The sequence below is a fragment of the Gallinula chloropus genome, assembly GCF_964237585.1.
Source record: "Gallinula chloropus genome assembly, chromosome: 30".
NCBI classification, from domain to species: domain Eukaryota; kingdom Metazoa; phylum Chordata; class Aves; order Gruiformes; family Rallidae; genus Gallinula; species Gallinula chloropus.
This window is the reverse complement of record NC_140115.1, coordinates 5,057,850-5,072,389: the sequence shown is the minus strand read 5'-3', so window position 1 is coordinate 5,072,389 and position 14,540 is coordinate 5,057,850. Positions and strand designations below refer to the sequence as shown.

General features: G+C 66.2%; 2 protein-coding genes across 2 annotated transcripts; one reads left to right on the top strand and one right to left on the bottom strand.

Moving 5' to 3' along the window:
- Positions 1-334: 334 nt before the first annotated feature.
- TBCB (tubulin folding cofactor B) lies at positions 335-4,100 on the bottom strand (the record flags this gene model as incomplete). The annotated part of the gene is made up of 4 exons (XM_084277105.1): positions 3,900-4,100; positions 3,390-3,533; positions 1,293-1,389; positions 335-526 (listed from the first exon to the last, which is right to left on the bottom strand). Coding segments are annotated over exons 1-4 (604 nt in total), but the record flags the coding sequence as incomplete, so codon positions are not given.
- A 664-nt stretch (positions 4,101-4,764) lies between these two features.
- Positions 4,765-12,277, top strand: POLR2I (RNA polymerase II subunit I; the record flags this gene model as incomplete). The annotated part of the gene is made up of 6 exons (XM_084277100.1): positions 4,765-4,838; positions 6,161-6,215; positions 6,326-6,399; positions 6,843-6,917; positions 12,034-12,085; positions 12,203-12,277. 6 exons carry the CDS (start codon positions 4,765-4,767, stop codon positions 12,263-12,265), a joined length of 393 nt encoding a protein of 130 aa, XP_084133226.1. The 3' UTR covers positions 12,266-12,277.
- Between the last annotated feature and the right edge of the window lie 2,263 nt (positions 12,278-14,540).

Genomic DNA, 14,540 nt, shown 5'->3' with positions numbered 1-14,540 from the left:
GGGAGGGGAAGGGGGTGGAGAAGGGAAATGGAGGGGTGGGAGGGGATGGGTGTGGAGAAGGGGGCTGGGGAGGGAGGGGAAGGGGGTGGAGAAGGGAGATGGAGGGGTGGGAGGGGCATGGGTGTGGAGAAGGGGGCTGGGGAGGGAGGGGAAGGGGGTGGAGAAGGGGGATGGAGGGGGAGGGGAAGGGGGTGGAGAAGGGGGATGGAGGGATGGGGGGGAAAAGGGGGATGGAGAGGGAGGGGATGGGTGTGGAGAAGGGGGCTGGGGAGGGAGGGCCGTGTCCCTGGGGGGTGAGGTGCCTGCCCCCCACCCTGTGTGTCCGGCCACCTACCCACGTACATGACGGTGCCCAAGCGGTGGGGCTGCCCCGGCACCCGCACGCGGCAGCGGGTGCCCAGGGGCAGGGCGGCCGCCAGCGCCGCCTCCCGCGCCCCGCGCTGCTGCTGCTCCTCCGCCGCCGCGCGCCGCAGCTCCGCGTCGTAGCGGCCCCAGCCCCGCTGGCGCAGGAACGAGCGCACCGACTCTGAGGGGAGGGAGGGAGAGGGGTTAGGGGAGGGGGAGGTGGGGAGACAGGGGGGAGGGGAGGAGGATGAGACCCAGGGGGAGGGGAGGAGGATGAGACCCAGGGGGAGGGGAGGGGTGAGACTCAGGGGGAGGGGGAGGGGAGGGGTGAGACCCAGGGGGTGGGGAGAGGGGAGACTCAGGGGGAGGGGGAGGGGAGGGGGGTGAGACCCAGGGGGAAGGAGAGGGGAGGGGGGAGACCCAGGGGGAAGGAGAGGGGAGGGGGGAGACCCAGGGGGAGGGGTGAGACCCAGGGACGGGGAGGGGGTGTGACCCAGGGGGAGGGGAGAGGGTGTGACCCAGGGGGAGGGGAGAGGGTGTGACCCAGGGGGGAGGGGAGAGGGTGTGACCCAGGGGGGGTGAGACGCAGGGGCAGAGGAGGGGGGTATAACCCAGGGGGATGGCTGAGACCCAGGGGGAGAGGAGGGGGTTGTGACCCAGGGGGAGGGCTGAGACCCAGGGGGAGAGGAGGGGGTTGTGACCCAGGGGGAGGGCTGAGACCCAGGGGGAGAGGAGAGGGTTGTGACCCAGGGGGAGAGCTGAGACCCAGGGGAGGTGTGAGCCAGGGGGAGGGGAGAGGGGTGTGACCCAGGGGGAGAGGGAGGGCTGAGACCCAGGGGGGGTGTGACCCAGGGGGAGGGGAGGGGGCTGTGGTGGTGGGGGAGGGGCTGTGACCCAGGGGAGGGGAGGGGGCTGTGGGGGGGGGGAGGGGCTGTCCCCCCTGTCACCTGGTCTCCTCTCGTAGTCGCTGTCGCTCATCTCGTATTTCTCCACCCGGGTGACGTCCTCGTACTCCCCGATCCGCGCGCCGCTCCGGTCGATCACCTGCGGCACCCGGTTACTGGGGGGCACTGGGCTGGGGGGACACTGGGGGGACACAGACTGGGGGGACACAGGGGTGGAGGGGACACTGGGGGGACACCGGGCTGGGGGGGACACCGGGGACACACACACTGGAGGGACACACACTGGGGGGACACCAGGGTGGAGGGGACACTGGGGACACACAGACTGGGGGGGGACACACACAGACTGGGGACACTGGGGGGACACACACAGACGGGGTGGGGGGACGACACACGGACTGGTGGGAGGACGACACACGGACTGGTGGGGGGGGGGGGACGACACGGACTGGGGGGGGGGGGGGGGGGACACGGACTGGGGGGGGGGACACACACGGACTGGGGGGGGGGGACACACACGGACTGGGGGGGGGGGACACACACGGACTGGGGGGGGGGGACACACACGGACTGGGGGGGGGGGACACACACGGACTGGGGGGGGGGGACACACACGGACTGGGGGGGGGGGACACGGACTGGGGGGGGGGGACACGGACTGGGGGGGACACTGGGGACACACACCAGGAGTGGGGAGGGGGTGACACACACCGGGGGTGGGGTGACACACCAGGGGGACACACACACGGGGGGGAGGAGGGGGGGACACAGCACACACTGGGGGTGGGGGTCACACACAGGGGGGGAGGAGGGACACACACACACACCTGGGGGGTGGGGAGGGGGGGTCACGACACATATCAAGGGATGGGGAGGGGATGGGGACACAGCGGGGGACGCACACTGGGGGGGGGACACAGGACACACACACTGGGGCTGGGGAGGGGGGGACATGGGACACACACCAGGGGGGTGGGGAGTGGGTCAGGATGGGGACACACACTGGGGGTGGGGAGGGGGACACGGGACACACACACTGGGGGGTGGAGAAGGGGGGTGGACACCGGGGGTGGTGGGGGGACACGCCAGGGGGTGAGGAGAGGGGGGGACACACCAAGGGGGATGGGGGACAGGGGACACACACCAGGGGTGGGGAGGGGAGCAGGGGACACACACACCGGGGGTGGGGAGGGGAGCAGGGGACACACACACCGGGGGTGGGGAGGGGGACACGGGACACGCACCGGGGGGTGGGGAGGGGGACACGGGACACACTGGGGGCGAGGAGGGGGGATGACACGGACAGACCAGGGCTGGGGAGGGGGGACAGGGACACACACCGGGGGGTGGGGAGGGGGATGACACAGACACACTGGGGGTGGGGGACAGGGACACACACACTGGGGGGTGGAGGAGGTGGATGGACACTGGGGGGGCGGGGGGGGGGGGGATGAGATGACACACACTGGGGGTGGGGAGGGGGACATGGGACACACACACTGGGGGTGGGGAGGGGGACGACACAGACACACTGGGGGTGGGGAGGGACACAGGGACACACAGCGGGGGGGGAGGGGGACACAGACACACAGCTGGGGGGGAGGGGGACACAGACACACAGCTGGGGGGGAGGGGGACACAGACACACAGCTGGGGGGGAGGGGGACACAGGATACACACTGGGGGTGAGGACAGGGGATGACATGGACACACCGGGGGGTGGGGAGAGGGGGGGACACACCAGGGACGACAGGGGACACACACTGGGGGTGGGGGGGGGGGGACACGGGACACACACCAGGGGGTGGGGAGGGGGATGACATGGACACACCAGGGGTGGGGTGAGGGTTGGGGGGACACACACATTGGGGCAGGGGACACACAGGGGTGGGGAGGGGGGGACACGGGACCCACACACCCCAGGGATGGGGAGGGGACTCCCTGGGGGTGTGGGGAGAGGACACAGGACACCAGGACACCCCAGAATGGGGGTGCCACATTCACCCCCTCCCAAATGACAAGGTGGGGGTGGTCAGGGCAGCAAAGCCCAGGAAAAAGGGGGGGAGAACCGGGGTGACATTATGATGGGGAGGGGAGGTGGGGGGTGGGAAGGGAGGGGAAGGGACACACGATACCCACATGCACACGGCAGCCATCAGCCACCGGGTAGGACCCCAACAAAGCCTCATCACACCCCAACGGCCCCAACAGCTCATCCTGCGGGCCGTAGAGCTCCAGCTCCATACAGGAGGCGGGGCTACCGACCACCAGCTCCAATTTACACTGGAAAAGAGAGAGAGAAACACCCCCCACACCCCACCCCCCAAATTAGGAATCCCCAGAGGAGACACAAACACCAGCCCGGGTGGGGCTTTCCCAGACACCGGCCTGGGCCTCGGATCAGGCCCAGGCCGGTGTCTGGGAAGGCCCCACCCGGGCCCAAGCCCAGGCCCAGGCTCAGACCCAGGCCCAAGCCCAGGCCCAGGCTCAGACCCAGACCCAGACCCAGACCCAGACCCAGGCCCAGACCCAGGCCCAGACCCAGGCCCAGGCCCAGACCCAGGCCCAGACCCAGGCCCAGGCCCAGGCCCAGACCCAGGCCCAGGCCCAGGCCCAGGGCCCAGGCGGGGCCTTCTCAGGCGCCTCTACCTTCAGCTCAGCGATGGTCAGGGCGGTGCTGTAGCGTTTGAAGGCCCGGAAGGCGTTCAGGCTGCTGCTGACGGTCAAAGACACCGTCCCAGCCCCAAGAACCGGCCCCAGAGGGGCCAATCCCCCCTCTCCAGGGCCTGGGCCCGGCCCCGCCGCTGCCGCCGCCTTCATGGTGCGGCCGCTGCCGCCGCTTCTGGAACCTTCGGCCCGCCCAGTCTGACGAGCTCCGCCCCTTCCCGCCTTGGGAATGGACCAATGGGGAAGGAGGACGCGCCCACCCTGCGAGGGGGGATTGGCCAATGGGGAGGGAGGAAGGGGGTGGCGATAGGGAAGCGGGGTTTGCTCTGCGCATGCGCGGGGTCGTCCCCTGAGGGGCGGGGAGTGCGGTGTGTGCGCTCTGCGCATGCGCGGGGCAGCCCCCTGAGGGGAGGGAGCGCCGTGTGTGCGCTCTGCGCATGCGCGGGGCCGCCCTGTGAGGGGAGGGGAGCGCGGTGTGTGGGCTCTGCGCATGCGCGGGGCAGCCCCCTGAGGGGAGGGGAGCGCCGTGTGTGGTCTCTGCGCATGCGCGGGGCCGCCCTCTGAGAGACAGGCCCCCTATATGCGCTCTGCGCATGCGCGGGGCCGCCCTCTGAGGGAGCGCGGCGCCGTGTGTACGGTCTGCGCATGCGCGGGGCCGCCGCCTGAGGGAATGAGCCCTTATATGCGCTCTGCGCATGCGCGGGGCCGCCCCTTGAGGGATGGGGCCCTATATGTGCTCTGCGCATGCGCAGTGCCGTCCCTGAGGGGAGTCTGCTCTGTACGTGCGCTCTGCGCATGCGCGGTGCCGCCCCCAGAGGGGAGGCTGCGCGCTGTGTGCGCTCTGCGCATGCGCGGGGCCGCCATGGAGGCGGACGGGACGTACGAGCCGGGCTTCGTGGGGATCCGGTTCTGCCAGGAGTGGTGAGAGGCGCGGGCGGCCCCCGGTTCCTCCCCCCCGGTCCCCCCTCCACCTTCCCCGGGGTCCTCAGCGGCTTTTCGGGGCCTCTCAGCCCCTCCCAGGGCTACCGGGCCTTCCCCTGGCCCGCTCAGGCATCCCCGCCCCCCCCCAGGCCCATCCCGGGACCCCCCAGGCCCGTCCCGGGACCCCCCCAGTCCCGTTCCGGGCCCCCCCAGGCCCATCCCAGGCCCCCCCCCCCCAGGCAACATCCCGTGCCCCCCCATCCAGGCCCATCCCGGGCCCCCCCCCCAGGCCCATCCCGGGCCCCCCCCCCAGGCCCATCCCGGGCCCCCCCCCCAGGCCCATCCCGGGACCCCCCAGGCCCATCCCAGGCCCCCCCCAGGCCCATCCCGGCCCCCCCCCAGGCCCATCCCGGCCCCCCCCCCCCCCAGGCCCATCCCGGCCCCCCCCCAGGCCTATCCCGGGATCTCCCCAGGATCATCCCGGGCCCCCCCCAGGCCCATCTCGGGCCCCCCCCAGGCCCATCCCGGGCCCCCCCCCCCAGGCCCATCCCGGGACCCCCAGGCCCCCCCAGGCCCATCCCGGGCCCCCCCCCCAGGCCCATCCCGGGCCCCCCCGCAGGCCCATCCCGGCCCCCCCCCAGGCCCATCCCGGGATCTCCCCAGGCCCATCCCGGGCCCCCCCCAGGCCCATCCCGGGCCCCCCCCAGGCCCATCTCGGGCCCCCCTCCCCATGCCCATCCCGGGCCCCCCCCCAGGCCCATCCCGGCCCCCCCCCCCAGGCCCATCCCGGGACCCCCCATCCAGGCCCATCCCGGGCCCCCCCCCCCCATGCCCATCCCGGGACCCCCTCAGGCCCATCCCGGCCCCCTACCAAGGCCCATCCTGGGCCCCCCCGAGGCCCATCCCAAGACCCCCCCAGGCCCATCCCAGGCCCATCCCAGGCTTCTCCCCAGGCTCATCCCGGGACCCCCCACAGGCCCATCCTGGGCCCCCCCCATCCAGGCCCATCCCAGGACACCCCCGAGGCCCATCCCGGGACCCCCCCAGGCCCATCCCGGGCCCCCCCAGGCCCATCCCGGGACCCCTCCAGGCCCATCCCAGGCCCTCCCCAGGCCCATCCCGGGCCCCCCCCTCCCAGGCCCATCCCAGGGCTCCCCCCAGGCCCATCCCAGGACCCCCCCAGGCCCATCCCAGGCCCCCGAGGCTTCCTGGCCCCTCCCTGTGTCTTCCCTGGGGTCCCCCAGTTCCCCTTCCCCCCCCCAAACCCACCCCCATCCCCCCCATAACACCCCCCACTCTTAACACCCCCTCTCCACCCCCAGCAACAACATGCTGTACCCCAAGGAAGACAAGGAAAACCGGATCCTTCTCTACGCTGTGAGTGCCCTTTGCTACTGGGACCAGCGCTGGGAGCATACTGGGACCAGTCCCACCCTTCCCAGTTCCATACTGGGACCAGTCAGTCAGCATCATTCTTCCCCTCTCAGTGTCGTAACTGTGATTACCAGCAAGAGGCTGACAACAGCTGCATCTATGTCAACAAGATCACCCATGAAGTGGAGTAAGTTCGTTAGGGAAATGAGCTCATTAGGGAAATGAGCTCATTAGGGAAATGAGCTCATTAGGGAAACAAGCTCATTAGGGAAATGAGTTTGTGGGTAGAGTGAATCCCTTAGCAGATTCCTGCAGCTCCATCCCAGCATCTCCTGCCTTAGGGAAAGGGGAATGAATAAGATAAGTAATTAAGAAGTGGTAGTCATTAATAAGTTAATTAATAAGGTGGCAATTAGGGTAATTAACAGGGATAGTTTGGGGGGAGGGGAATGGGGGGGGAGGTGAGAGGTTGGGGGGCAGGTGAGAGGTGAAAGAGGGGAGGTGGGAGGAAAAGGTGAGTGCAGGGCAATTAATGTGGGGTAATTAATAAGGGTAGATAAGGAGGGGGTTGTTAATAACCTGGGGCTAATTAACAGGGCTAATTAACCCTCCTGGGCTGTCTCCTTGCAGTGAGCTGACCCAGATCATCGCTGATGTCTCACAGGACCCCACGCTGCCCCGCACTGAGGACCACCCCTGCCAGAAGTGAGCTGGACCCCCCCAGGGGGGTGTCAGGGGCATGGGGACCCCCATGGGGACATTGGGGACCCCCTGGGGATGTGGAGACCCACCTGGGACATGAGGACCCTCTGCTCCCCCTGCTGTGGGGATATCAGGGACCCCCTGGGGATGTGAGGACCCCAACGGGGACATTGGGGACCCTGTGGGGATATGAGGACCCCAAAAGGGACATTGGGGACCCCCTGGGGATGTGAGGACCCCAACAGGGACATTGGGGACCCCCTGGGGATGTGGAGACCCACCTGGGACATGAGGACCCTCTGCTCCCCCACTATGGGGACATCAGGGACCCCCTGGGGTTGTGAGGACCCCAACAGGGACATTGGGGACCCTGTAGGGACATTGGGGACCCCCTGGGGATGTGAGGACCCCATAAGGGACATTGGGGACCCTGTGGGGACATTGGGGACCCCCTGGGGATGTGAGGACCCAAGGGGGACATTGGGGACCCTGTGGGGACATTGGGGACCCCCAGGGGATGTGAGGACCCCAACAGGGACATTGGGGACCCCCTGGGGATGTGAGGACCCCAACAGGGACATTGGGGACCCTGTGGGGACATTGGGGACCCCCTAGGGATGTGAGGACCCCAACGGGGACATGGGGAACCCTGTGGGGACATTGGGGACCCCCTGGGGACACTGGGCCCCCCGTGGGCGTGTGGGGATTCCCTGTAGGGCGACTGGGGTCATGGGGACCCCCTGGGGATGTGGGGACCCCAACAGGGACATTGGGGACCCTCTGGGGACATTGGGGACCCCCTGGGGATGTGAGGACCCCAACAGGGACATGGGGAACCCTGTGGGGACATTGGGGATCCCCTGGGGATGTGAGGACCCCAAGGGGGACATTGGGGACCCTGTGGGGACCCCCTGGGGACCCCCTGGGGATGTGAGGACCCAAGGGGGACATTGGGGACCCTGTGGGGACATTGGGGACCCCCTGGGGATGTGGAGACCCACCTGGGACATGAGGACCCTCTGCTCCCCCTGCTGTGGGGATATCAGGGACCCCCTGGGGTTGTGAGGACCCCAACGGGGACATTGGGGACCCCCTGGGGATGTGAGGACCCAAGGGGGACATTGGGGACCCTGTGGGGACATTGGGGACCCCCTGGGGATGTGAGGACCCCAACAGGGACATTAGGGACCCCCTGGGGACATTGGGGACCCCTTGGGGATGTGAGGACCCAAGGGAAACATTGGGGACCCTGTAGGGACATTGGGGACCCCTATGGGATGTGAGGACCCCAACAGGGACATTAGGGACCCTGTGGGGACATTGGGGACCCCCTGGGGATGTAAGGACCCCAACAGGGACATTGGGGACCCTGTGGGGACATTGGGGACCCCCTGGGGATGTGAGGACCCCAACAGGGACATGGGGACCCTGTGGGGACATTGGGGACCCCCTGGGGACACTGGGCCCCCCGTGGGCGTGTGGGGATTCCCTGTAGGGCGACTGGGGTCATGGGGACCCCCTGGGGATGTGGGGACCCCCTTATGGGAGCACTGGGGACACCCTGGGGACATCAGGGACCCCCCAGGGGGGTGTCAGGGGCAATGGGCACACTGCTGGGGGGTGTATCTGGGACATGGGGACCCCCATGGGGACATTGGGGACCCCCTGGGGATGTGGAGACCCACCTGGGACATGAGGACCCTCTGCTCCCCCTGCTGTGGGGATATCAGGGACCCCCTGGGGATGTGAGGACCCCAACGGGGACATTGGGGACCCCCTGGGGATGTGAGGACCCCAACGGGGACATTGGGGACCCTGTGGGGATATGAGGACCCCAACAGGGACATTGGGGACCCCCTGGGGATGTGAGGACCCCAAAAGGGACATTGGGGACCCTGTAGGGACACTGGGGACCCCCTGGGGATGTGAGGACTCCAACAGGGACATTGGGGACCCCCTGGGGATGTGAGGATGCCAACAGGGACATTGGGGACCCTGTGGGGACATTGGGGACCCCCTGGGGATGTGAGGACCCCAACAGGGACATGGGGAACCCTGTGGGGACATTGGGCACCCCCTGAAGACACTGCCCCCCCCTGTGGGCGTGTGGGGATTCCCTGTAGGGCGACTGGGGTCATGGGGACCCCCTGGGGATGTGGGGACCCCCTTATGGGAGCACTGGGGACACCCTGGGGACATCAGGGACCCCCCAGGGGGGTGTCAGGGGCATGGGCACACTGTTGGGGGGTGTATCTGGGACATGGGGACCCCCATGGGGACATTGGGGACCCCCTGGGGATGTGGAGACCCACCTGGGCCATGAGGACCCCTTGCTCCCCCGCTGTGGGGACATCAGGGACCCCCTGGGGATGTGAGGACCCCAACAGGGACATAGGGGACCCCCTGGGGATGTGAGGACCCCAACAGGTACATTGGGGACCCCCTGGGGATGTGAGGACCCCAAGGGGGACATTGGGGACCCTGTGGGGACATTGGGGACCCCCTGAAGACACTGCCCCCCCCGTGGGCGTGTGGGGATTCCCTGTAGGGCGACTGGGGTCATGGGGACCCCCTGGGGATGTGGGGACCCCCTTATGGGAGCACTGGGGACACCCTGGGGACATCAGGGACCCCCCAGGGGGGTGTCAGGGGCATGGGCACACTGCTGGGGGGTGTATCTGGGACATGGGGACCCCCATGGGGACATTGGGGACCCCCTGGGGATGTGGAGACCCACCTGGGGACATGAGGACGCCCTGCTCCCCCACTGTGGGGACATCAGGGACCCCCTGGGGATGTGAGGACCCCAAGGGGGACATTGGGGACCCTGCGGGGACATTGGGGACCCCCTGGGGATGTGGAGACCCACCTGGGACATGAGGACCCCCTGCTCCTCCACTGTGGGGACATTGGGGACCCCCTGGGGATGTGAGGACCCCAACAGGGACATTGGGGACCCTGTGGGGACATTGGGGACCCCCTGGGGATGTGAGGACCCCAACAGGGACATTGGGGACCCTGTGGGGACATTGGGGACCCCCTGGGGATGTGAGGACCCCAACAGGGACATTGGGGACCCTGTGGGGACATTGGGGACCCCCAGGGGATGTGAGGACCCCATAAGGGACACTGGGGACCCCCTGGGGATGTGAGGACCCCAACAGGGACATTGGGGACCCTCTGGGGACACTGGGGACCCCCTGGGGATGTGAGGACCCCATAAGGGACACTGGGGACCCCCTGGGGATGTGAGGACCCCAACAGGGACATTGGGGACCCTCTGGGGACATTGGGGACCCCCTGGGGATGTAAGGACCCCAACAGGGACATTGGGGACCCTGTGGGGACATCAGGGACCCCCTGGGGTTGTGAGGACCCCAACAGGGACATTGGGGACCCTGTGGGGACATTGGGGACCCCCTGGGGATGTGAGGACCCCATAAGGGACATTGGGGACCCCCTGGGGATGTGAGGACCCCAACAGGGACATGGGGAACCCTGTGGGGACATTGGGGACCCCCTGGGGACACTGGGCCCCCTGTGGGCGTGTGGGGATTCCCTGTAGGGCGACTGGGGTCATGGGGACCCCCTGGGGATTTGGGGACCCCCTTATGGGAGCACTGGGGACACCCTGGGGACATCAGGGACCCCCCAGGGGGGTGTCAGGGGCATGGGCACACTGCTGGGGGGTGTATCTGGGACATGGGGACCCTGTGGGGACATTGGGGACCCCCTGGGGATGTGAGGACCCCAACAGGGACATTGGGGACCCTGTGGGGACATTGGGGACCCCCTGGGGATGTGAGGACCCCATAAGGGACATTGGGGACCCCCTGGGGATGTGAGGACCCCAACAGGGACATTGGGGACCCTGTGAGGACATTGGGGACCCCCTGGGGATGTGAGGACCCCAACAGGGACATTGGGGACCCTGTGGGGACATCAGGGACCCTCTGGGAATGTGAGGACCCCCTTGGGGACACCCTGGGGACATTGGGCCCCCCATGGGCGTGTGGGGGATCCCCCCAGTGACATGGGGGTTCCCTGTAGGGGGTCATGGGGACCCCCTGGGGATGTGGGGACTCCCCTGTGGGATCACTGGGGACATCAGGGACCCCCCAGGAGATATTAGGACCCACCCTGGGGACATCAGGGACACCCTGGGAATGTGAGGACCCCCATGGGGACACCTTGGGGACATTGGGCCCCCCATGGGCGTGTGGGGGATCCCCCCAGTGACATGGGGATTCCCTCTAGGGGGTCATGGGGACCCCCTGGGGATGTGGGGATCCCCTTATGGGAGCACTGGGGACACCCTGGGGACATCAGGGACCCCCCAGGAGATATTAGGACCCACCCTGGGGACATCAAGGACACCCTGGGAATGTGAGGACCCCCATGGGGACACCTTGGGGACATTGGGCCCCCCATGGGCGTGTGGGGGATCCCCCCAGTGACATGGGGATTCCCTCTAGGGGGTTATGGGAACCCCCTGGGGATGTAGGGACCCCCTTACGGGAGTACTGGGGACACCCTGGGGACATCAGGGACACACAGGGAATGTGAGGACCCCCATGGGGACACCCTAGGGACATTGGGCCCCCCATGGGCGTGTGTGGGATCCCCCCAGTGACATGGGGGTTCCCTGTAGGGGGTCATGGGGACCCCCTGGGGATGTAGGGACCCCCTTATGGGAGCACTGGGGACACCCTGGGGACATCAGGGACCCCCCAGGAGATATTAAGACCCCATCAGGGACACCCTGGGGTACATTGGGCCCCCCATGGGCGTGTGGGGGATCCCCCCAGTGACATGGGGGTTCCCTGTAGGGGGTCATGGGGACCCCCTGGGGATGTAGGGACCCCCTTATGGGAGCACTGGGGACACCCTGGGGACATCAGGGACCCCCCAGGAGATATTAAGACCCCATCAGGGACACCCTGGGGTACATTGGGCCCCCCATGGGCGTGTGGGGGATCCCCCCAGCGACATGGGGGATCCCCCCAGCGACATGGGGATCCCCTCTAGGGGGTCATGGGCCCCCCCCTGAGAGATTTGGGGACCCAGTGAGGACACAACCCCCCCCTCCCCATCCCCAATGTCCCCCTTGTCCCCCCAGGTGTGGCCACAAGGAAGCCGTCTTCTTCCAGTCACACAGCGCCAGGGCTGAGGTGAGCTGAACCCCCCCAAAACCTCCAAGACCCCCCCCAAAATACCCTCTACACCCCATTTTTACTGCAACCATCCCCTTTCCCCCCCTCCTTTGACCCCCAAAACCCCCTCCCCAGGATGCCATGAGACTCTATTACGTCTGCACCGCCCCCCACTGCGGCCACCGCTGGACTGAGTGAGGATACCTGAGACCCCCCCCCCCAAAAACCCACCCTGGATTCCAACCCAACACCCCAAAACCTCACAGCCCAACACCTTTTGTACCCCAAAACCTCAAAACTAGGAACAACCCCCTCCCTGTACCTGGATTTTGGTGATAATAATGGGTTTTTTTAGTAGTTGGATGTGTTGGTGAGTCCCTGGAGGGGAGGGGGGGTGGTTTAGGGGTGTCTTGTTGTAGGGGTGTTGTGGTTTTGGGGGGGTAAATTGCAGCCCTGAGTCTCAAATCACACCTCTGGTACCCTAAAATGCACCATTGGGCCCTAAATCAAACCCTGGGACCCCAAATTGTACCTGCAGTAGCTCCAAATATCACCCCAAATAGACTAAAATGCTCCATTGGACCCCAAATTGAATTCTCAGGACCCTAAAATCCTCTCTTGGGCCCCACAGTGCAGAGGTGGGACCCCCAAATAAAAACCCTTGGTACCTCCAAATGTTCCTGATGCTTCTAATTGCAGCCACAGCTCCCCAGATTGCACCCCTGGTATCCCCAAAATGCTCCCCTGGGCCCCAGATCAACCCCTGGTACCACAATTTGCAGTTGTGGGACCCCAGATACCACCCCTGGACCCCAGATACCACCCCTGGTACCCCCAAAATGCTCCCTTGGGCCCCAGATCAACCCCTGGTACCACAAATTGCAGTTGTGGGACCCCAGATACCACCCCTGGTACCCCCAAAATGCTGCCCTGAGCCCCATATCAACCCCTGGTACCACAATTTGCAGTTGTGAGACCCCAGATACCACCCCTGGTACCCCCAAAATGCTGCCCTGGGCCCCATATCAACCCCTGGTACCACAATTTGTAATTGTGGGACCCCAGATAGCACCTCTGGTACCCCCAAAATGCTCCCCTGGGCCCCATATCAACCCCTGGTACCACAAATTGCAGTTGTGGGACCCCAGATACCACCCCTGGACCCCAGATTGCACCCCTGGTATCCCCAAAATGCTCCTCTGGGCCCCAGATCAACCCCTGGTATCACAAATTGCAGTTGTGGGACCCCAGATACCACCTCTGGTACCCCCAAAATGCTCCCTTGGGCCCCATAACAACCCCTGGTACCACAATTTGCAGTTGTGGGACCCCAGATTGCACCCCTGGTATCCCCAAAATGCTCCCCTGGGCCCCATATCAACCCCTGGTACCACAATTTGCAGTTGTGGGACCCCAGATACCACCCCTGGTACCCCCAAAATGCTCCCCTGTGCCCCATATCAACCCCTGGTGCCACAATTTGCAGTTGTGGGACCCCAGATACCACCCCTGGTACCCCCAAAATGCTCCCCATGGCCCCATATCAACCCCTGGTACCACAAATTGCAGTTGTGGGACCCCAGATACCACCCCTGGTACCCCCAAAATGCTCACTTGGGCCCCATATCAACACCTGGTACCACAATTTGCAGTTGTGGGACCCCAGATACCACCCCTGGTACCCCCAAAATGCTGCCCTGGGCCCCATATCAACCCCTGGTACCACAAATTGCAGTTGTGGGACCCCAGATTGTACCCCTGGTACCCCCAAAATGCTCCCCTGGGCCCCATATCAACCCCTGGTGCCACAAATTGCAGTTGTGGGACCCCAGATACCACCCCTGGTACCCCCAAAATGCTCCTCTGGGCCCCAGATCAACCCCTGGTGCCACAATTTGCAGTTGTGGGACCCCAAATACCACCCCTGGACCCCAGATACCACCCCTGGTACCCCCAAAATGCTCCTCTGGGCCCCATATCAACCCCTGGTACCACAAATTGCAGTTGTGGGACCCCAGATACCACCTCTGGTACCCCCAAAATGCTCCCCTGGGCCCCATATCAACCCCTGGTACCACAATTTGCAGGTGTGGGACCCCAGATACCACCCCTGGACCCCAGATTGCACCCCTGGTACCCCCAAAATGCTCCCTTGGGCCCCATATCAACCCCTGGTACCACAAATTGCAGTTGTGGGACCCCAGATACCACCACTGGTACCCCCAAAATGCTCCCCATGGCCCCATATCAACCCCTGGTACCACAAATCGCAGTTGTGGGACCCCAGATATCACCCCTGGTACCCCCAAAATGCTCCCCTGGGCCCCATATCAACCCCTGGTACCACAAATTGCAGTTGTGGGACCCCAGATACCACCTCTGGGACCCCAAAATGCTCCTCTGGGCCCCAGATCAACCCCTGGTACCACAATTTGCAGTTGTGGGACCCCAGATAGCACCCCTGGTACCCCAA